General features: G+C 36.5%; 1 protein-coding gene across 6 annotated transcripts in view; it reads right to left on the bottom strand.

Annotated features, from left to right (window-relative positions):
• Positions 1–6,766: 6,766 nt before the first annotated feature.
• The window catches only part of STAG2 (STAG2 cohesin complex component), a 75,151-nt gene continuing 57,792 nt past the window's right edge, over positions 6,767–24,125 (bottom strand). For 3 of the 6 annotated variants that reach the window (XM_014886264.2, XM_088173250.1, XM_014886246.2), the window contains exons 21-34: positions 23,771–23,858; positions 23,592–23,672; positions 20,478–20,570; positions 17,960–18,134; positions 17,421–17,560; positions 16,248–16,349; positions 14,466–14,614; positions 13,815–13,943; positions 13,260–13,465; positions 12,673–12,862; positions 12,474–12,587; positions 11,548–11,674; positions 11,142–11,219; positions 6,767–8,684 (exon numbers count right to left, since the gene is read on the bottom strand). In XM_014886264.2, the coding sequence (XP_014741750.1) occupies positions 8,661–8,684; positions 11,142–11,219; positions 11,548–11,674; positions 12,474–12,587; positions 12,673–12,862; positions 13,260–13,465; positions 13,815–13,943; positions 14,466–14,614; positions 16,248–16,349; positions 17,421–17,560; positions 17,960–18,134; positions 20,478–20,570; positions 23,592–23,672; positions 23,771–23,858 (1,696 nt within the window). In that variant the 3' untranslated portion in view covers positions 6,767–8,660. The other 3 variants (XM_088173251.1, XM_014886282.2, XM_014886273.2) reach the window with 3 other exon arrangements.

Raw genomic sequence — 24,125 nt, 5'->3', positions numbered from 1 at the left:
TTTTGGGTTCTAGTATAAATTTAGCTACATCTATGCTGCACTTAGGCCTGAACAAAATATTCTCTCTTCCGCAAATTACTGGCAAGTGAAGAATGTTGAAGTCTTCTCCAGGGAGCCCAGCACCACTCACCTGGCCCCTCTCCAGGGAGAAGCACAGCCGTCCTCAGCACAGCAACACTCCAGCACTTAAAAACTATTTTCCACTATACATCTAAACCAGAGCATCTGTAAAGCACATCCTGACACTGCTGAAAAGTACAATCTGGTCTCAAATTTCTCAGCCACTGAAACCATACAAAAATCTCCTGGTTCATTTTTCTACTCTGTCAGGCCCTTCATTTCTATCAGAGGTTCCTGTAATTTAGTATTTTTCTTCCATATTAATATTTTTGTAAGACAGAGAACACAGCCCATTTGGATTAATTAATTCCTGCTGGCTCCAGAAGTACTTCAATTTTGTTCATTAATGCAGAGGTAACCCCCCACCCTCTGCAGAGGGGAGGCTGGAGCACCCTGCAGAGCTGCTCTCAAGCAGGAACAGCATTCAGCACTCTGAACTGCAAAGAGGCTCCAGGTCCCAGACACCTGTGTACCCACACCCTTCTCAGTGTCCTGCAACAGCTCCTGGGGCCCCAGTGACACATGGGAGAGATTAAATCCCCAGACACAGTTCAAAAAACACAGTGGAGAATCAATCCTCTGCCCTGCTCTCACCACAAAACCCCTGAAAGTATCCTTTAAGAAGGTTGCTCTCTTCATCATTATTATTCTTCTCTATGAAACTTGTTAACCAAGTTTATCTTCACCCTTCTGTGGTTTCTCTGCTCTGAAAAAAGGAATAATTTGTTACTTGCTTATCTGTATGTTCTTGTAGAGATCTAGTTTGTGAAGAACTGCAGGAACAAAGTGATAGGAATAAAAGGTGGGGGGAATTCCCAGCCCCTCAAGAGACCTTATCCCAGGGGGAAGATAGCTGTGAACCAAGCATGGCAGCAATATTCACATCAGGACATCAGGTCAAATCCAGCCCCAAGAAGGCTGGGAGACAGCAGGGACCAGGCTGTGCCAGCTGGACACAGGGCAGCCCCCAGCACGAGGGGTCAGGCTCCTCCTGGCTGGGGCAAGCGATGGAAACAGGAATTGTGGCCCAGGTGCTCCACTGGGACTAGCACAGAACCCCTTTCCCATCCTATGACTCTATAATCTCACTGAAAATTATGTCTTGTTTGGATACAGTAGCAAACATTTTGTTGCTTTTATAACATTTTGGATGCCATAAAAAGTTACTTGCAACTTTTCCTCCATCTGGTCATAATTTCTTCTCCTGGTTGGAGACTAGGAGCTATCATAAAAGTTGTCTGCCAATATGAAGGTTATCTTCACTTGGTAATCTGTTAGGTGTCAAGAACTATACTGAAACAGCATTAAAAAGCTCTGGCTGTTGAAAAATGAGCTATATTTAAAAATACAATAGGGACCAAAGAGAACTAGAAGACCTCCCTGTATTTTGGAACAGTGACAGAAAAATATACCTGAATCTCCACCAGAAATAGCAGCAACAGAAATACAAATAAAGGAAAGAACACCCAATGTTTGAATAAATCAAGGAGGCCAAATTCAATGAATAAGTTACCACAAATTATCTACCCAGAGCTGACTCTCATACAAAGCCTGGGAACTCTCTCCCATAAATGCTATGGTACTAGAAAGAAAATAGGATTAATTTTTTGACTTTGCAAAAGCTGCAAGGCATTGCTTATAAAATATAATGATCTGAGCTGCCTGTACTACTAACTTGAGCTTTACGCTGTGTAATTGCCAGATCTGTCGTTTGGAAGTAGAGTTCTTTAGAGTCAGCTGTACCACAAACATCAGTTTATTTAATGATGTCTACCTGAGCCAAGACATGGCTCATTCAGTCCAAATTCCTGTAACATGCACCCTCCTTTACCTTAAAATTGTATGGGTAAAAGTCCCTCATCACAAGAACCGTTGTTCTGGAATTCAGAAAATAATCACCCCATTCAATTCAATCCCATGTTACACAGGTGAAGGAGGGTCCTCACCAAGTCCTACAGGGATTAGGGGTATACTTTATGCTGATCCATCAGATCTGCACTTTTATTCCTGGACCATGATGTCTTGAAAGCCTCGGCCCAAAATCAAGTTGGTTTATTTATAACATTTTTCTGAAAAAAATTATTTCATTCTGTAGGCAGATGAGACATGACTGCATTTCCTGGCTCAGGCTGACCAAACTAAGCAGTTTAAAATGGAATTGAGGGAGTCAGAAGGTGGCTGAACCAGGGTTACAGGACTAGGAAGGCAGCTGACAGCTTGGTGATAATAGGAATGATAATTAATAATAATTAACTGCCATTTCAGAGAAGACAGGAACCCCACATGTCTGATACCATGCAGGAGGCAGAGCCTAAGAAGGAACCACATGGTGACCAAGCTGTCAGCCAGGGCCCAATGTGGCAACTGGTCAGAGCATCTTTGCTCTCCAGATCTGAGTTACACCAGTGTACATGAGATCTAGAGCTGTCATCTGCGGGAATGCTTGTGGTTGGTACAACACCAGTCGTTATCCACCCACAAGACTCACCCTGCCAAGTTACCACAGTTTTGATTATACATCACTGAGTACTGTGGTTTGGCTCCATGGACCACTCCACACATGATTCATTTCTGGTAAATGAATGAGAGATGAACAGCAAATCAAATTCAAAAAGAAAAGGAGAAATTTGACTTGCCTTGTGAGTAGGGATCGTGTCTTTTGAACTCTACTAATGGATCAAGTAGCCTAAATTGAAGACTGTTAACTACAGAAACAGCATGTGCAGAGGTGATGCTTCTGAATTGTCTAAATCCACAAGATCTGCAGCTCTCTCACAATCTGAGACAAATCAGTAGTGTGCCAGAACAAACACAAACAGCCTACTTCTCTCTGGTTAACTCGACACAAATCCCAGAAAAAGCCAACACAAATAGCTGATACTGCATCACTGGCAGTCTCTTTGCTCTACAGGGCACCCTTTCTTTCTGTCAGATCTACAAATCTGACCCAAGTGAGCTAGTGAACTCTGCAGTTAAAAGTCAGTCTGAAGTAGAAGATGAAGCACTGCAAGGTTAAAAAAAATAAATAAAAGAGAGAATTTGTAATGAAAGCAGCTTTAAATAGAACATGTGCTTCTTTTACTTCACAGCACTTCAACAAGCTGCTTTCACCACATACAAGCTATTGGTATGAGCAAGAAAGAAATAGTCCCTTAACAAGGAAAATTACCAATAGTCCAAATCCATAGATTTCTCCAGTTACAAGCATTTATACAATAAGCCCTTAAACTGTAACGCCATCAGTCCCTCAAACAAGATGGAACTGACAAGATACTGTTTTCACTGACAATGCCACTTCCCTAATCCATGCTAGGTTTCAGAGCACTTTGATTCTTGTCTGCAATGGAAGAGTTCAGTTGAAAAAAAAACACCCCAAGAAATCTGCTTTTCAAGATTTAGAAGATTATAAACTGGCAACAGAAAGAACGGAAAGACAGTTTTTGCCAGTTGATACGCAAGAACAATTGTGTAAAAGACAGCTCAATGTTTTAAGATGAACAATACAAAGAGCAGGCTAAATATAAGATATGCCACATCTTTAAGTGCTTTTTTGTATGATATGAAAAACAAGTGGATGTGGTTTGCTTTTTTGCTTTTGGTGGAGTGAAGCAGTTTGAAAAGAAGAAAACAGAATTTAAGCCTGTGAAAAGAGTGCGTTAAAATAATAAGAGATAGGTGCAAACGTCACTCAAGAACTGTGGTTTAACTGCTTTTCACGAAGCAGCAGCCACTTGCAAGGCTTCCCTGACAGCCATATGGGGTGGGAAATAGGTGTCATGTGGAGCTCCTGGCCAGGATATAGGGGCTGCAGCTCTCCAGCATGGAAACCCCAGTGCTCACACCACATTCCACAGCCAGGGCTCTACAGATGGTACAGGATGGTTAAGAACAAAAACTTAAGGGCAAAGGTACTAAATGAGCAGTCTAGAGAAGGGCTAGATGAGCACAAGGACCATCCCTGCTAAATTTCTGAGAGATTATTCGAGCTGTACCCACAACCCACCAGATTGGGAACAAGCTGCTGCTGTGTGCACTGATCTCTCACCTGCCATTACCCACCTCAACGAACAGGAAACTGTCTGCAAGCCCATTAATCCATCTCGCCAAGCCTTGTTGTATTACTTGAATGTTTTCACGAAGTAACTACCAACCTCACATCTCCTTCCTAATTTGAGTTCTAGGCCTCCAGAGGTTTTATTACTTTTCTATTTTATTAGGTTCTTTTAAATAGCCTTTCTGAAAGTGCAGAGTTCAAGCTGTTATCAGCTGAACACAACTTTCACTTTTAAAGCTGGTAACTGCAGCTTTTTCTTAGACAAAAACACAGCTAATATACACAAAACACGACTTTTCCTCTTATTTTCCAATTAAACTGCTGAGAAAAGCTCAGCAGAAATTACACAATGAGGTTTTGGAAGCATGGTGACATTAAAGAACCATACACATTCTCTGAAGGACAGGGACATTTCCTGTCAGCCAGCCATCCAACCACTTTAACATGCTTCGGATCATTTTTCTGGGCACAGTTATAGCTTCTTACCACTGTACTGCCACTATGATTTACATTCATAAGACCTGGCAATAGCTACAAAAAATCCCAACAAAAGGCAGCAACTCTAGCTGGAAGGCACCATTTACAGCAGCTGTAATAACATCTAACTGGTAAAATCTTTAAAGAAATATGAAAATTGAGATTTAATCAAAGAAATAGATTCAAGAAAGATCAGCAACATGAAGAAGGCATATAAGAGAGAAGGACAGCTGAGGAAAATGACAGGCACAATTCACACAGAATTGTTACTTTTAAAACAGAATTATTATATAACAGTCCTGCATTACCTAGTTTTCTGAGTACGTGTCATCACCCACCTCCATCAAAAATATGATACCTTTTGGATGCCAGCAAGTATATATGAAATGAAACAATCTCAGGACAAGAAATCATGTAGTATTATGAAAAATGAGACAATGGCATAAGCTACATTTCAGTATCACATATTGATCAAAGTATTAAATTAAAGCAGTTAAATAGGAATGAAAATATTTTTAAATATTTGTGTTTTATCAAAGGAATTCTGAAGCACAAATTCACAATTTTGACAAATGCTTCAAAGAATGAAAGAGTCCTTGATATGATTCATCAGGCTATTAAAAAAAAAAAAAAATCAATGAATCTATAGGTTAAAACCCAGCAAAGCACTGCTGTGAATCAAAGCAACTCAAAACATCCAGTATGGGTAGGAAGTTAATTGTATTGCAATCCTGAAATCCCACACAAAGACAAGTGTATGGGTAAACTAGAGCGAAAATAGAGGGTCGCATTTTAAAGAAGTGTTTTTTAGTTATACTGAGATTAAAAATGGGGATTTATGACCTCTAACACACTACAGGAATCAGCATCACACCAATTAAAGGAGAAAAAAAACCAATCAAACAAACAGTCATCACTAACATCTTACATATTATCTTTGGTTGTTTAATATCAAGAAATACTTTTTACAGAATACGTGGAGACTATTCCTTTGAAATTCATTCTGTGTCAATACCTTCCCTGTGGCCTCTCTGGTAAACCAGAGGACAGGCTTGACTTTCTCTGAATAGTTTGGTTTTTTCTACATTTTTATCATATCTCTCTTCAAAACTCCAGTTTCTTCCATTTACAGGCCTTTGTACCAAAACAGTTTACCTAGAACAGACTTTACATTGTATAGTGAAGGTATTTTTCTAGCATTATAAACTTAGAACCTATTAAAACAATTTTCCACAAGATACTATTAAACTTACAGGAAGATTTAGAGACAGGAATAACGAACATTTGCAATAATAGTAACTAAAATAAAAACCAACCCAAAACTCCTAAAGTAACATTAGCAAGGATTAAAAGTATTATCTTTTTAAGATTTTAAAATTACTGCTTTAAAAACTCTTGGATCAGAAAGGAGTTTCCAATCCCCAGCTAGAGGTGCTCAGCAGTTGAGGAAAGGGGAATGGGAGGGGAAGGGATGTTTAGGGCTTTCCCCTCATTCCCTTGCTGTCTGGCCAATTCAGCTCAGAATGCTTACCAGGTGTATGAGCAATTTAAGGAATGGCAAATAGCATACACATTTAACAGTATTTCTCTTGGACTATGTACAGCATCTCCGATGTCAGAATCAAAAGCATTCTGAGTAAAATTAGATAACAGTTATTAGGAAAAAGAAACCAACAGAAAGGCTATTAATACACCTTTAAAAATATAACACAAAAATAATTAACCACTGCTTCCTTGGCATGTAAAAATTCTATACAAATTTTAAAAATTTTATTTGCAGGTACTAACCTCTTCAAAAGCTCACTCTGTATTTACACTAATTCTGTGAACAAGTTTATCTCAAATTAAAGCATATTTAAAACAATCATGATTGCATTAACTTTTCTGCTTTAAATTATTACCCAATTAGTGCTTTATTCACATTTTAAAAACTTGTACAATTTATTACAAATATAAAACAGTGCAGTTTTTCATACATTATCCCAACTCTGAGACAAACACTTAAAAGACATGGAAAAAGATTTTGATTTCTATAAACATAACATTTGCATTACTCATACCCCTTTCTTCACTGTTCTCCCATAACCCCAATTTAAAAAGATCAAACATACAACATACTGTAGGTTTATTTTTATTCAAAAAGTTACTGTCTCAAGACATAAATACAAATCAGAAAACAGTACAATTAGGACAATAGAATGTGGAGGACAACAGGTTAAGGTAAATATATAAAACATTTTTAGCTGGTTGAAAACAAAGCTGTAAGAACTGCTTTCACAATGAAACACTCCTTCAAGAGTAAGAAAAATCAACTTAAGTTTAAAATCATATATACAGTCCTCTCAGCAGTTCTATTAAATGCAGTGGTGTGGAAAATAATATAGGCAGTACTTTTAGACATGAGAGTATTTATTTATGTAAAATGAGTTAGGCAGATCTAGTTTTGATTTTGTTGTTACCCCATGACCTAGTAAAATAATTATATTTTATCATGATCCTTTAGATAATCTATGGTTTTTGGCTACCACAGCCGAATGTTTAATTTCTGAGTCTAAAAACAGGAAGCCTTTCTGTATTCACCCATTTGGGGAGATTCTTGTATTGCAAGCGTATTAAGGCATGGAATGATTAAAATAATATACCTCAAGAACTGAGAGACAACTGACAAAAAATATACATATGTAATATAAGTTAATATTTCCTTTAAAATGATGTCTAGCTGCCTAAGCCTTGCAAAATGAGTCAATGTCAAAATGGCATAGATCCACTTTCTATTTTAGACCAAATTTAATTTATTTGTGAATGGACACAAAATGGAGTTTAAAGCTTAGCTTTCAAAGAATATTATGGGTTGTTTATGAGTTTCTATTATCCAATCTAATTTACATATAGAGGAAATGTACTGTAACCTGTTAGAAGTATCTTTAACCTGAAGACTGCTTGCAAAGACAGATAGATAAAACAATATAAAATACAAATTTAAAAATCATTTTTAAAGCATGAATTCTCATGCTCTTCTATTTTTAAACATTGTTAAACTTTCAATATATTTCTGAAACCTCATAATTTTAAGTTGGAATTTAAAAGTAAGAAAAAACTAAACAAACTGCGCAATTATAAAATCAGCACCAATTTATATATATATATAATTTTATTTAAAATTTAGATCCCTATTCCCACACTCTAATAAGCTGTATAATTTTTGTTTAGAATTTTTCTGCAAACATACTACAATAAGCTTCTTTTATTTGGAGACAAAATACAGTGGCACTACTGGAAGGAATTTCACAACATTACATTTTTCTTAAAGGACAAGCAAACTTTCAGGGTTGGTAATGGGCAAGCAAGAGTGAAATCTGTTATGTTCTGGTAGCTTATAGCTTACGGACCTTTCTGAGAAGGCTAACATGAAGCTTTTGGAATAAAAAGTGTGTTTTAGATCGAAAAGCTGTTAAAATTCTGATTTATGTATTTTTTTTCCATGATTAATTAATACAAACCTTCTGTTGCCAAAGTTTGCATTTAATTGAAAATACTGACAACTCTTCTGGTTCATTCTATCACTGTGAGAAAACCAATCCACCTACTATTACAGTTCATGGATGTGAACAGCAATCCAGCAGAGTCATGGTTATTTAGTATAGCCAGCAAATGTATAGAGAGGGGCTCAAATCTGTACCAAACACCTCTCAGATTGTTAAGATTAAAACTCAGAGGGAATACTTCTTATGATCCAGAAATAAACTGATAGCACATAAATAAAATATTGATTTTTTTCCCAACAAAAAGTGTAGCTTATCCTCAAATTGTTTACTTGTCCTTTACATTTCTTTTTTTCTTTCAGGCAAACAAAACTGCCCCTTCAATGCACTTGATCTTGAAAGCATGTCATTCTCCTTAGAGAAAAATCTGTTCAGAATTTCACTGTATCTACCACAATTTTGTATTGAAAAACTTCCTCTTCCACTTAGAAAATGACTTCACCACTGATTTATTTGTTGCTCTGGTATTAAAACATTGACACCCCAAGAACCTAAAAAAAAAGTTAGAAATGGTGTCAATTTGTAGTCTAATACACATTTAACAAATAACAAAGCAATTAGTATATAATTTAAGATTAAGACACTTCAAGATATATTAAGGCATTATTAAGTTTATTTTTCTTCCAAACCAGATTAACCACACTTCTGATTTAGATAATAATATGAAAAGGGCTCCTCGTTCGTTAGAAATATTTTCCTCACACTTGAAATTAAGTAGATCCAGCAGGAATAAGGTCTGTGTTTTAATTATTTTAGGTAATAATTGCAAAAGAATTTTTAATTAGGTGCCTAACTCAAATTTCTTTGACAATGACATTCTATTCGTGTTAACCTGAAATCAAGTGTGTTATTACCAGTGACTAAACCTGGGACAAAACACTCCCGACACTGGCTGCTGCTGTGTGTGTGATCACATAAACCACAGGCCACGCCACATCAGCCAACCAGGACACAAATTTAACATTTCCAAGGAAATGTATCCACTGCCAGGAAGACAGTGAAAACTCAAACTATCATCAGTAAAATCAAGCAACTGTACTTCACGAGATTGTGTAACTAGGGAAAGAAAAAGCATTCCTGAAACAGAATCAGTTTTCACTTCCCATGTGAGAAGAAGCCATACAGTTTTGTATGCCAATGGAAGTATGTATGACAAATGATGTGCCAAAAAAACTCCAGAATATCCAGATTTTGTGAATGTCTTAGTTTTTACAGGACATTATAAAATCAGCAAGAGCCAAAACAGACTAACTTTTCCTGAACCTTCACATAACTGTTCATATTTATCTGTTTAAAATCCAATTTTTACTGTTCTTTGAATTAAATTTACTTTGGGCACCTCCTAAAATAGAGCACACAGAAAGAACTGCCTCTGGTGTGATCAATGGCTGGGCACATCAAACTAGAAGTCTCATAAACCATGTGAATCTGAATAAATTAAACAGCTTTTTTATGTCTACACCTATTAAAAACAAGTGCAACAACTCCAAGAATAAGGGCTCTCTGAAATAAATCATATGAATAAGGCAGATGAACTTTATTCTGAGAATTGTTTGCATTTGTGAAATCATTTTTTGACGCCGAACGCGGGCGTGTTTGCCCGGGGCCTGTCTCCCGCCGGGCCCTTCAGTCACGGAGCGCCTGAGGCGCAGCCCCGGCCCCGCCCCGCGCTCCCTGCGCTGCCGGCGGCTGCCCCCGCGCGGCCGCTCCCGCGCACTGCAGCGGCACAGCGGCGCCGGGGAGGGAGCCTCTCAGAGCGGCCCCCAGCTAGAGATAGAGCTGGAAAGCTAAGAGGGCTCTCAAATCAATTAAATGCAACCTGGAGAAGGCCAAGGTTTCAGCACTGTCAGACTAAAAAGTGACTGGTACTTCACAGATCAGTCCAGGAAAAATCGAGACGAGAAGGGGAAGAACTATTGTAAAACAGAACGTCAGAGAACAGGCAAGGTATTTTCTTGGTGTTACTTCAGGAACAGAACGCATAATAGCCAGATGCACAACCTAACTGATTCGTTATTACTAAAGCAAAGCCCTACTGGTACAAAATATATGGATTTGCATTTAAAACAGTATTTAGGACTTCTTTCTCCCATAAACAAGAACAGATTCACGCTGCAAGAATACTGTAAAAAAAAAGCATAACCATCTTCCAAATTCCACCAAGCTGTCCAAGATTCCCAGGAAGCCTTGTTGTACTGTCCTCTGCTGGCTTGCTGCAGCTTGTTATTTCCAGTGTAATTTGTACCAGCTACTCAAGGTCAAAAATGGCTGCATACTTTACAAGTGGTTCAAGACAGAAGGAATCCCTCATGCAGATTTTTAAAAGAGAATAGAGACTGCAGATTTATGAAGTCGGATAAAAGGGCAACTGCAAGCAGAAACTACAGACTTCGGATGTTTTGGACCTAAAACTTCATATGGAAAGAAAAAATACCTCTCATCTCTATAACCAGATAGCTGTATTATCTCTTATTTTCTCCATTATCTTACTTATGCACAAAAGTAAATATGCCAACTAAAAAAAAAAAAACCACAAAATGCAAACTATCTAATGCTGACATTGGTAATGACACCAGAGTCACTGAACTAAGCTCAGCACAACAGGAAACTTGCCTTTAATATCATGTATGTACATATCTTTATTTTTCTAACACTGCTACCAGCCTCTTGCAAGGGTCTTTTCCATAGCAGATGTGTTTTCTGCTCAGAATCATAGGCTTTTAATTTTTACATAGCTATAAACAGATATTAACAACAAAAATCCTATAAACTTGCAAGGAACACTGACTATCCTAGAATGTATGGAGCTGAATTACTGTACCAGTCTGTCAAAATAAGCTAACAATGACAACCTGAAGATTGCATTCTTTCCATTTAAAATCTGAAGTAAGAGTATGGCAGCCTTAAGGCTGATTTACATTACTTTCCCCTTACATAAATTAACCTACCGATTCATCCATGATTGAAGCAGGGTCGAAGAAATCTGGTTTTAGTTCCGTTCTTTCTCTCCTGTTCTTTGATGGTGGCTTTAGAAAGCAAACAAACAAACAAACAGGTTAAGTGTAATTTCACCAGAAAAACAGGTTTTACACTGTAGTCAGTGAAGCTGAACTCTCAAGGGGTAAGAATACACAAGGGATAAATGTTATTCGTTATGACAGGAAGTGATCTTGCTTTTTGTACGGCAGTTGGAGCAGATGGCTCTTGTATACAGACAACAGCACAGTCCTTTAACAATGCAGAAAGCAACCAGAATAATTTTTTTTTATCAGAAGGAAAATTTAATTGAGATGTCTTCCTTTAAAAGCCGAAATACAAATCCCAAGACCACTAAAAGAGAAGTAAATTTCTTACTAGGTCTATGTCCATGGTGTCAAAATCCATGCCTTCATTAAGATCTTCAATCCGTCCTTCTGATGACATCATCACGTCTTCAACAATTGGCTCTTCATCATCTTCCATTAGACTTGTGCCACGTCGACTGAAATGAAAAGCAATAATGTTTAGCACTAAATCAAGTTAACTTTTATCTACTTAAAAAGCTAATGCTCAGTAAGGACTCTCAAGAAATGATAATCCCATTAGATAAAACAGAAATGAAGTAACGAAATAAACGCATAACCGCTACTAAAGAAAGCTGGTATTTAACCAGAAGATACTAAGAGAGTATGGGAGAATGTTTAACAAAGGTCAGTTTAGATAACTGTGGTACATTGCTAAAAGGGTATTCTGAGAGGGTTTGAGAACTGATAAGCAGAGCTACTTCATACCTAACTTAAACTCAAGTGAGAAAGAACTTAAGTTTTGTCACCTAAAGAAAAATTGTTTCTGCCTTGTGATAAGGCCAGGAAATACGTCTTTGAAATAAAGCAGATGTGTAAAACCACTAGAAATACTCTCACACAGCCCTTCATCCTCTTTCCTCATAAATTCTACATGAAACATCAAATCTTATGAAAAAACTAAGGAGTCATTCTAATTACACTAATTGGTCTCACTGTATTTTAAAAAAAACACCACTGAAACTGTGTTACATGAAACACTGGAAACGAAACAATCAAAAGTAAGTAGGGAAAAGATGTAAAGTTCCTCAATACCTATGCCCATAGTTTTTGTTTGCAACCTGCACTTTTTTTCTGTAGAACTACACAGTCCTTAAGAATGCAGAGAACTCTTAAACTTAGAAGACGAACCCCCCCCTTAAGAGGTACAGGTGTTACCACTGCATTTATAAACCCTCCCCTCTCTGACCCGCCGAAGGAACTTTGCACTTCACTCACATGGCGTGTTGCAAGTTGCTTCTCAGCTTGACGTAGTTCATCGCTGCCCTCTCCTGTTGTTGTCGCGCGGCTTCTTCCTGTTGCCTTTGAGCCAACATCCACGTTACTTGCGTGCTTAAAAAGACCATTATTCTATTTTAAACATGTACTGGTTTTGTGTATGAACACTAACACAAAGCAGACCTACTCATGCACGTACTTGTAGTCGAGCGGCGGTTGGTGGTGCTCGGGCTGCATAGGATAGACACCCATGTAGTTCTCGTCAGGTCGCAATCTCTTGGGCTCCCTCATTATCGTGGAAGTGAGCTGAGGTGTCTGCATCATGACTGGTGTGTGCATTGATTGCTCCCTGTTCAGCCACATACTGTCACTACTGCTGCTTTCTTCAGCTGGAAGCAAACACAGGAAAAACATCCATGAAGTTTTTTTCAAACTAGTCTAAAAGTGAATGTTGAAATACAAATTAAATGCGTGATTCAGAGAATCAATTGCTTTACTTCTTGCCACGAAGTCTTACGTGTGCCTCAAAGGGCCGGGATTTATAATCACTGTCTGGAGCATTTCTATACTTTACTATTGTATGACTTAACACTGTGTATTGCCTTTATTTCCTTTTGTGAATCAGATTAAGACCTTTCCCACTAAGACATATACACAGTCAGAAGTTACCTGTTCTGAAAAAATACATTAAGGCATATCAATATAGTCACACTAAAAAATATGGAACAGTATGTGCTGTTTATATGAACATCTGTCCTAATAAATTTTAAACGAGACAAGTTCTACCTTCGGGTACTTTCCGCTTGCCTGTTGCTGGCTTTGTCTTCTTATTTCTTACTGTAGATCCTCGACTACTGATTCCACTAATCACTGACATGGTATCATCATCCCCACCAGCTAATAAAGAGTTTCGATAGGACATGAGAGGAAGCCACACATCTTCTCTTCGTAGAGACATCTGAAAGGTCATGAACTTCTCCAAGTAAACATACCTTTAAAAGAAACAAGAAATAAAGAGATGAAAAAAATCTGTAACAAATTGTTACCATGTCAAGATAAGTAACTACCAAAATTATCAGCGGACCTTTCTCATCTAGCTAACAGAGGCCTGACAATAGCAGATCTGGAGTACAATTTCTTTCATGCACCATAAAACGAAAAATCACAATAATACAATAAATACAATTTACCCTCTGTGAGTATACTTGACTACATTAGTATAAACTTACCTTGATGTGTAAAGATTTCACTTTAGATGAATACAATACTCAAATATTTATTCTGATGCATGTCTCTTGTGGTTACCATTACAAATACTAAGAATATTAAGAAAATACTTACACTGTTCTTTTATCTTGTCTGAGAAGTTTCGAGGAGAACTCACTGAGAATATCAAGAAATGCCAAATTTAATGGTGGGTGGCTCTCACCTTGTGGATTAGGTTCCTTAAAAGCAAATTCTATGCCATCCCTAAGAACAAATTAAAAATAACATCAGAAAAAGAACAAACAGAAGTTCAAAGCTACCAAAATCGAACCCCTTTGCTTTATGTCAAGAAAGCAATAATTTGATGTTTCCACATTCCAGCAAAAAAAGTGAACACTAGCCATTGTCTGAATCTTGACACAATCATTCTGTCATGGAATTACTACCTTGCATTTCAAGTTTTCTGCATGAGGCCAACATGATAACCACTGACAATGAAGTAGACCTGTTCTTTTTGTTATGGACAAGACAAAAAAGGCTTTTTCATTATAGCATTGACACTGCTATCATTTACATGCTTATACAATGATGCTGGAGAACACCAACAATATTAAACATTTAGGTTTTACTCAGAGACAAAACGGCAGTCATCTCCTAATTAATATATGGGCTGTATCATCTCTAGGGCTGATGCACTTAGTATTAAACTGATTTTCAATGACTAAAAAGATTATGTTAGTCAAGAAGTGTTTACAAAAATGGAAGTAATACAAAGCACACAATTACTTGTGTAACATAGCAATAGCTTCTCTTGTTTTCAATTGATCCAATCCAAATGTTAAAGCAAAACGACGAGCAAGTTCCTTTATGCCACTGAATGTCGGTGATGATCTGTCAAAATTATAACCATTTTCTTGAATCATCTCATTGAAGAGCTGTATGGAATAAAAGGGAAATTTTCATGTACTAAAAGATTATGCCGAACTTTGGACCAATACACACAGAGCTAAATTTCAATTTTAAAGTATGTTTCACAGCTTTTTTCTCCCCACTCCTAATCTGACAACAGCAAGAGACAAATATGGATGTTTTGGACAGCGAAATGAAAGATACTCTTGAAGAGTCTGCACCCCAGAGATAAATTTTGAAATGCAGTGTCCAAGCACTCAAACTGTAGTTATACCGGATGACAGATTTCAGTACTTCACTAAATCAGGTGTTCTAAAGCTGAGAATACAAAAAAATTAGTAGGATTCCCTAATTACATACACTAACAAAGAAGAAATAAATGGGGCAATTCTCACCTGGTCTTGATTATAATATTTTGTCAAACTACTAATTCCCAATTCTTTTTTTTTTAGTTCTTCTCAAAATACAAGTATAAAGAAGAAATTCTAAAATGGAAATATGTCTTCAGGGAAATTGTCAAAGACACCAGAAATTCTGTCACCGATTATGAGATTTTTAAGTACTCATCAATAGTTGTCAAAGCCAAATACTCTGAACTTTACAGTCTTTTCTTTGATCAATCCTTTCCTCATCCTACTAAATTTGACTGTAATTCACTTCAATAATAAATTTTTCTACTTTTAAAAATTTTGTCTAACACACCCATTACTCTTTTGCATCACAATGAATAAAACAGAGTGTTTAGTTACATATTTTACACTGAAGTTCCACCAGCTACTTAAGAGTCATGTATCTATCAAAAGGAAAGGCCTCATCCTCCCTTGTTTCAGGAATATCCATACTGATAGATCAGTCCTTACTTTAATAAGGACTATTTCTGTTTAGTCTCCACCACGATCAGTATCTAGATTTGTATTCACTATGTAGCTTTATAACCTTTAGTCAAATACAGGGATAGAGAAAATAAATTTGGGTAGATTTTCCTTTCATGGATCGCAGTGATCTGTGCTGTATTATAGTGTTTTGGAAATATATGTCTCTACTGTTCTGAGCCTGTGAATAAAACCCAGACGGTTTATGTGAGCAGATGAATCAAATGCTAACTTTAACTGAATTTATCAGGTTTCCACACAAACAAACTTTACTGAAGAGAGTATTAAATTATGTTTTAACATCAAATGTGCGAAGCCCCTACTAAACATTAAGAAATTACTAAACCCTCAATTCCCAGAATAGTTAAAAAACAAAACTAAACTAAAACAACACACAAAAACAAAACAAAACCCCCACAGAAACCCCCCAACCCCCCACACAGGCAGGAAGTATTTATCTGTTCACAAGTAAGCAAACTGGCCATTTCACAACATATATCCGAATATATTACTTAAAAACTATTGCTTTAGAGTTACGAAGGTTTCATAGAGTTACATTCATTTTGTATTTATTGGCCTCTCCTACATTTTTGTGGTACAATATTTGTAAGTATAGGAAGACTTCTGGCAGTTTTTCACATAGTGGCAGAAAATGTGTTTCAGTTTAGACCTATTTATCCCTACGGTCCATAAAAATTTCTTCATCAATACCTCAAACTAGTTACTAAACAACAGGATGTCATCTACAGCAAGGAATCTGATACATAAAAATACTGTAAACTCTTACCTGCTGCAAACTAAGAATAAGTGTTTTAGCACATTGGATTTTGTCTATTTGTCTTGTTTTACTCATAGTTTCTTTAATAATATCACCATAGTCGTTGTAATACTAGGAAAAGAACGGAAAGGTTAACTGACAATGTTAGTTGAAAACATTGCAACTACAGAACTTTTCTGAAAACAAAATCTACGATGTGCCCTTTTAAAAAGAAGAATCAAATATTATCTAAAGGAAAAAACCCCAACATGTTAATGATTACACCAAAATTACATCCTCAATCACCTCCAGAATAATAACTTTTTAAAAACTAAACGCAGAACTAAACCCACTTGTCGTTCTTGCAATGAGTATTACTTTAGAGACAGAACGACCTATTTATCTTCAAGGCCATGACATATTTGTTAATGACACGTGTTTACCCTTTCAAGGTACAAGATTAGAATCTCATCTTTTTAGTAACTCATGTAACTCTGGTAGAGAGTTTTATTTTCTTTGCTGAAAGGAGGCACTTATAAACAGCATCATAGCCATAATTTGTCCAATTAAGACAGCTGTCTGTTCAGTTTCTTAAGTATTTCAGGTTTAAGATAGACGAAATTAGTTATTTGGAGAATCAAAATATATGTATGGCACTCAGACAGACAGAAGCAGGCTGCCCATATTTTAAGTTTTTAAGGTAACCACAAGGAGCAAAGCTTTATCATGTTCACAAAATGAGAACTCAGTGTGCAGCTGTGAATTCCATGAGCCAGAAGAGGTTTTTATATTTAAGTAAGTTGGAAACATATATAAAGATAATGGGGGAAGGGGTAGAGGGAACTCAATTTTACTTCTCATCTACAAACTTTAAAATTAAATTATTTTATGAGGCTAGAGTTGATCTTGGGAAGAACAGTCTCAAAAGGACTGCTAAACTAATAAATGAATTAAAAATAACACCATCAATCAGAATAAGAAAATAAAACTAGTAAAAACAAGATTAAAATAAATAGTCAGTTTCCCTCCTCAGTCCCCACCACCCACACACTGGAACTGTAAAACTCATCTCAATAATTTTTGAATTCTTCACATTTTGAACCTTTTATCTTGGAAGGTAAAAAAACAAGTAATAGTTAAAAATTCTACAACTACTGTATTATAGTAGTTTGATGAAGTATCACTACTAAGCTTCAAATTTACCTTCATATATTGCTTGAAAATGTCTGCGGCTGTGTTCATTTCCACCACAGTATATACAATGAGCTTACAGAAAGCTGCAAGTAGGTTTCTTCTTTTGTGCAATGCTTCAATTTTGCTGGCTTCATCATCCTGCTGTCCGTCTACAAAGAGTTCAGAACAGGAAAATCGTCAGGTTTAAAGACTCCATGTTTAAACATTTATATATAAAACTGGTATGGGCTAGTGGGCATGATTCAGAAAATCAGATCACTGTCCACTGACATGTCTATTGCCCTGTTACAGAGACAAATATTTGAAACTATTAAACCAAACCTTTACTGCAATTATCCTACATGCTCCCAATACTGAAAATCCTTTAATCAGATGCTGACATTTAAAAGCCACACCTACTTCTGTGCACATGCACACCTCTCAATGACAAAAAAAAATTAAAACAAAAAAACAACCAGGCAAACAAGAAAAACCCAGAAATGCACAAGGAAACAAAGCTATTCGTTACAAAACAAATTACATAAAGGAAATTTAAGTTTTGTACAAACCCGCACTATTATTATCATCATCCTGATCAATGAAGACGTGATCTAAAATAAAACTGAGTAGTTCAGATTGCAAGGAAGAATCAGGAGTGTAAACAAGTGGCTCCAACATGTCACGTCCTCCTGTCATAATCTGATGGCTGAAGATCATCAACACATCACACAGAATTGTGAAAGCCTGTTAAAAAGAAACCTTAGTAAATACTTGCTTGGAAAGTGAATTTTGTTTAGAGACAAAATACTCAAGATCTCAACAGTGTACACAGGCCACTAAAGTCCTACACAACTACAAAGGCCAACTGAAGTCAAAATGTACACAGTTTCATACAGCAGGTTCCTGTATCAAGACTGGGTCTCCACATAAAAATACTGCACAGATGATGCCAACTAAATATGAAAATATTGCATAATTAAAACATGAAACTCCCAAATTCTGCCTGATGGATACTACATTAGGTCACTAGAGAACTTCACGGACTCTTGACCACAGTACAATCTCCTTTTTGCTGTCTTTTCTTAAAATAGTTTTGATTTTTTAAACATGTAACAGCTGAGATTATTCAATCCCTTTAAATCCTAATGCCAAAAAATCCAAAACTGCAAACAACTTTTTGTTTTGCTGGCTGACTTGTGTATCTGATATCAAATTTAAAAGCCTGTACTCCACTGCCCCAGAAGGTTGAAACATCTTAGTACCTGACAGAGACCGACATTCTTCAAATTAACAGACCAAGGCGACAAGCTGCTTATTGCTGCACCTTCTCTTTGGCTCTAATCTCCCAAGTACTTCCAAACAGGCCTGCTCTCCAATCCCTCAAAGCGACTATTACTAATTCCTGCTCACAAAAATACATGTGCTCCTCTGAAGTCCCTTGTTCTCTTTCATGAGATTAGAGGAGGCAACTGGAACTAACACCAAGTGGAACATTGTACCCCTATGTGGCAGGTACCCTGTGTAACTAGGAAGCTCTAGTTTCTAGAGCATTCACCAGAGTCAGAGTCATACAGCCTCTTGGAGAGATCTATTCAGAACTTCAGCAATATTTTGTTACTAGCACTTTCACACCCTACACCTTGTGACTATTACACTAGATAGCTCTTTGACATAGAACACGCTTATTAAGCTCCAGGAATATTCTTGTTCTAACAAGAGTTTCAAAAGCTGCAATTGTGCGACTTAGTGGACCAGATTTTCCACTTTAACCAGCTTATTATTATCTTCAGCAGCAAAAGGCTCTTGGCTTTCTATTTCCTTAATTAAACTGTCTACCTAGAAGATAATCTGGTCCTTCCCTTGTAGAGACCTACTTAATTTTCTTTCATTTTAGCATTTTAAAGATCGTTAAAGGCATTTAACATAGAATTCATTCTGCTATCAATAACCAGTGCTCATCACTCGAACCTCAAAATCCTGAGTGTCCTGGCCAAAGAACTATTTGCAAACAGATAGAGACTCGGTCCCTAATTTTTTTTTTTTACTCTGTTATCCTCAAAACTCAGGACAAGTGTTTCTCAAGATGATGTCTCAATTCTTTTTGAAACAGAAGCAAAACCTAAGGATAACCCTTCATGCCAGCATTTCAAAAAAGTCAGGACTTCTGTCTCCTGTCAGAACTGTCATGCATTACTTTACTTACTCAAACCTAATATCTATGTGTTTTATGTCTGAAATATTTAAGAACTTAGTTCCAGTTAAAGCTCTCCCCACAAAGAACAACTGTATGAGGGACTAACTACAAAACTGCTCACATCTTTTCCAAGCAGTGTATCATTGTTGAGGGTTCCATGCTTTTGCTAGAATACCTCTAAACAATACTATTACCAACACAGCAGTGTGAGAGCGTTCCCGAAGGTGACTACAAAAAATTCCCATTTCCCAATAACAAACTCTCATAGGTTACAGTACATACTTGTGCATGTATAAACATATACACACATCTTAAGTACTCCTTTTTTTCCTCTTGATTTTGAGATCCCCAAAGTTTTGGGACTCTGAAAAACTAAGGAATCTACTGTATTATGGAGCAACAAAGAGAAGGAAGAGAATGGATGCTGCACCTGCATGCATTCAAAGACAGAACAAAAAACCCTCTCTTTTAAATTACCATCTTTAGCTCTTCCAATTTTGAGCCTATGAATCCACAGCTCCACAAGAGATGTGGGTCATTAGCACATGGTAAGCAAGAGGTTTGAAATGGAAGTCACTCAGCTTACACCCAAAAGGCTTCTACATTGCACCTGCAGAGTCATGACTCAAAGGAACAAAAAGCTCCTTTACATAAAACATTATGCTGCCTAAAATTACCCAAAAGGATCAAGCTTAAATTGATTCTGAAATCCTATGTTCACAAGGAGGACAAGCATACAAGTACAGAGTGCATTCATACTCAAAAAGGGCACTCAGCCTGAACATCCAGGACATCACGTTCCCACATATGTGCCAAAAATATTACCAAGAAAAACTTTCCAGTTGCTTTAAAAGTACAGTATTAGAAGACTCCAAGTAACAACAGCCACTAACCTGTTCCTTAACAGCAGTATTTACATTGGTCAGATAGTGTTGACAGATTTGACAGAAAACTCTCATCTGCTTCTTGAGACGTAGAAGATCCTCCTTTAAAGAGAACAATTTCATGTAACAGTTGAGCTTTTTCAATTTTATAGTCCCATTTAGTGTGTGCACTTTCACAGAACATTCCACCACAGATGTCAGTGGTGGATTTGAACATTCAAGTCCACTGCATTATTTTAAAATATTACAAATATTATTATTACAAATAAAATTAGCAAGTAGTGATCTTTCTAATTTTGTCATTCTGTGTAGCAAAGAGGAGATGGCAGTTGGGATGAAAATAGTGTTATTTTATAAAAAAAGTAGTAACTAAAAAACCGCAGAAACAAACCTAAAAAACCTTAACACCTCCCCTCACTCGTCAAAAATTCCAGAGCATAATGCCCTTTCTCTTTAAAATACCTGTATTTTCAGCCTGAAGGATAAATTTTAGGCAGCTGTTCTTAACTAAAAAAGACAAGCCTACACAGTATTACTTTATTGTTTAATTAACTCATTTGGGATAAAGTGGAATATCAGATTAGTTTTCTTATCCTCTTTCATTGAGGGGAAAAAAAAAAAATAAAAAGTAGCTTTCTGAGTTGCAGTAACTTACCAAAAAGTAGATTACTGAGCAAACAAAGTATCAGATTGGTCTAAGTACCACCCACACATGTAACGCAGTTGGTGTTACTCAATCATGTGAAGATTTAGCCACATAAAACTGACAAAGTTTAAGGCCAACTCTGTAACCAGCATCAGTCCAAACAAAGACAGAATACACCTGAGGGAAGTTTAAAATCCATGCCTGTCAAGTCTCTCCCTTCAAGAAAGTGGGTAACACACTGGGTACAGCGCATCGTTTAATCCCAACAGGATTAACAAAAGCAACAGCTACTTCTTGACAGGCATTTAAGTATAACATGATTTTAGAAGTCCCTTTCTACACAAAACCTTTTCTCTCAACATTTACCATTCAGATTACTACACTGATGCTAAGAGGACTACACGTGGGATATTTTCTTTCCTTTATACAGAATTATTTGTTTACCTTTCTATTAGAACAATTTATATAGCCTTTAATTTAGTGAATGTATTACAAAGTTAATTCCCATACTTCGTTCACAAACCTGTTCACAAAGAGCAAAGTTAGCAGATATTGAAAATGTCAGAGGCCAAAAAAAGCCCAAATCAACCAACTAAAAAAAAAAAACAATCAATCAAATCTTTAGGCATAGTATGTCTCTCACGTCTGTCTCTGCACTAATTTTTGGCTGTTGTACATTCCACTTCCATTTGGCAGCAATCAAGCAGATAAATATAATAAAATAGTTGTAATACAGAAATTAAACTAATGAAAGCTTTAATTTACCAAATTTTATTATGTATGAGCAGAATATAGTCTCAAAAGGGACCACTTTTCAATTAGGTTCTTTTCATTCCTGCTGAAAGTATTACAAATTACATCTTGCTGCAAAACAGGTAGGTTAATCTTCATTTCTAAACTAACTTGTCAGTACTTAGCTCATCTTTTGCCATTAGGCTTGTGATAAACCTTTAATGACAGCTACAAAAACCTCAAGATTGCTGTTTACCCTTTAAGGAATAAGGTGACAAAGCCTCCAAATCCTTCACACACCTACACTCCTCTTAACGATCTGCACAGCCACTTCTTATCAGGTTTTTGTGGTTTGAAATGTTAAAAGCCATTAAAACACAGAAGGGTAAACCAGCCAGTGGTCAAGTTCCTATTCATCTATAACACCTTCAGACTATAATTACTCACTGGACTGAAGCCTCAACAGATAGGGGAAAATCACCATAATCTGATACAGGGGTTCTCTGTTATAAAATCATTAGTATAAGTTACATAACATGATTTTCAACTCCTGCATCTACCAGAAGCTCAAACTACCATAACCTAAAGTTAAAAAAAAACAAAAAAAAATTTACAGGAAAAATGTATGTGTCCTCATATTAAAAGAAGAGCACTGTAATCACGGATTACTAATTACTCATACACTATTAATGCCATGAGTTCCCTTTGTCTTCTCCCTAGTATATTGTGACAGTCATATACTTCTTTTTCTTGTATTAATTACAAGCATGATAATTAAAGTGTTCAAAAAACCTGAAGAATTTAATTGTCTCCACTCTGGCATAAAGAAAGGTGTTCCAGTAATGAAGTGCAACTCCAGCATAGATTTCCAGTAAAAAAGCACTCTTCTTACAGGACTGCAGAAAAAGTATGTTTGATTTCAGGGCCTACATTTTTTAATTTTAGGTAGAGAAATCATTAAAATGTTTCAGCACTTACAAACTACATTCTAAACTATCTAGGCCTCTCAAAAAAACCCCTCTTTTCATTTGGCAGTTCACATAGTGAACCATCTAATCAACCTCTTCAAGCAATGTTGGATACAGGAAACCTTAATTCTAAGATTTTTCAAGAGGTGAAATGGGAAAAATGACATTTCCCAGAGCTTCACCCTTCAAGATTACTATACACAGAACCAGAAAAGGGCCTCTCATCATTCCCTGAAAAAATCTGAAATTAAACTTTATATTTTCACATCTTTATTTAACGCTAGATATAAAAGAGTGATGAAGAATAAAGTAGGAATTGCAACATACTGAGCAATAAGAATACCACATAGCGTACACTAATTCTTAGATCTCACCAACTTGTTACTCATACTTCAAGGTTTCCAAACAAATTCAAACCCACTACCTGAAAGTAGTAAGATTGACTATACTGTGTTTGGTAACTTCATTCTACCCCTTATGAGTATTGTTAGTGTGCCTGACAGGTATCATGTTAATTTACTATTACTTTAAAATTCTGTCAAATTAAACATAATACTGACATTTAAATAATAAAAGCAATTAAAGGAAGTACTAGGTTTTAAGTAAGGAATGTGATTACTAAAACTATTAATCAGAATAACTTGTGAAAAAAAACAGGAGTAGGTACGGATCAATATAAAGAAAAATCCTAGTCTTAATTCCATCACAGTTTCCACTTGATGACACTGCAGCTATGTACAAATGTTTATTTACTCATACAACTGGAACAAGGCATACCTTTGTGGAACTGCTTTCAGTAACTTTTGCTAGCTGCCAAAGGATTACATAATGAGTACACTGCAGTGCATGAATAACAATCTGAAATCAAAAGGGAAAAAGCATTAAATGACAAAGGCCAATAAAAGAGAGCAACAAAAGCTATTTGTTGTTGCACGTAAAGAACATAATTTAACTACCTGTTCTGGCATGTCTCCATTTTCAATGCCAGTTTTTAATAGCTTGTAGTTGCAGCCAAATAAATCCCATCTTGATAGATCATGCGCACTGGAAGCATTAGAAATTAAGCAAAAAATATTATTTAACTAACACTTTTTCTGCAATTCAAGGTTAACAACTATTAAAAGCTTAACTGGTCAAAAAAAAATAGTGTTCAAGAAACCCGGCCATTGAATACCTCCCCACCCAAACCAACACACACAAAAAAAATTACCATGACATTGCATTAAAAAGTAAGATGCATTATCCCTCAACACAAACCCTGATACTGAATTAAAAAACACACAATCCCCAATCCCCCACACCACACAACCT

This window comes from Sturnus vulgaris, chromosome 14 (genome assembly GCF_052056855.1).
Source record: "Sturnus vulgaris isolate bStuVul1 chromosome 14, bStuVul1.hap1, whole genome shotgun sequence".
In the NCBI taxonomy this organism is placed as follows: Eukaryota; Metazoa; Chordata; class Aves; order Passeriformes; family Sturnidae; genus Sturnus; species Sturnus vulgaris.
Note: the sequence above shows the minus strand (reverse complement) of the source record. Positions and strands in the feature narration are given on the sequence as shown.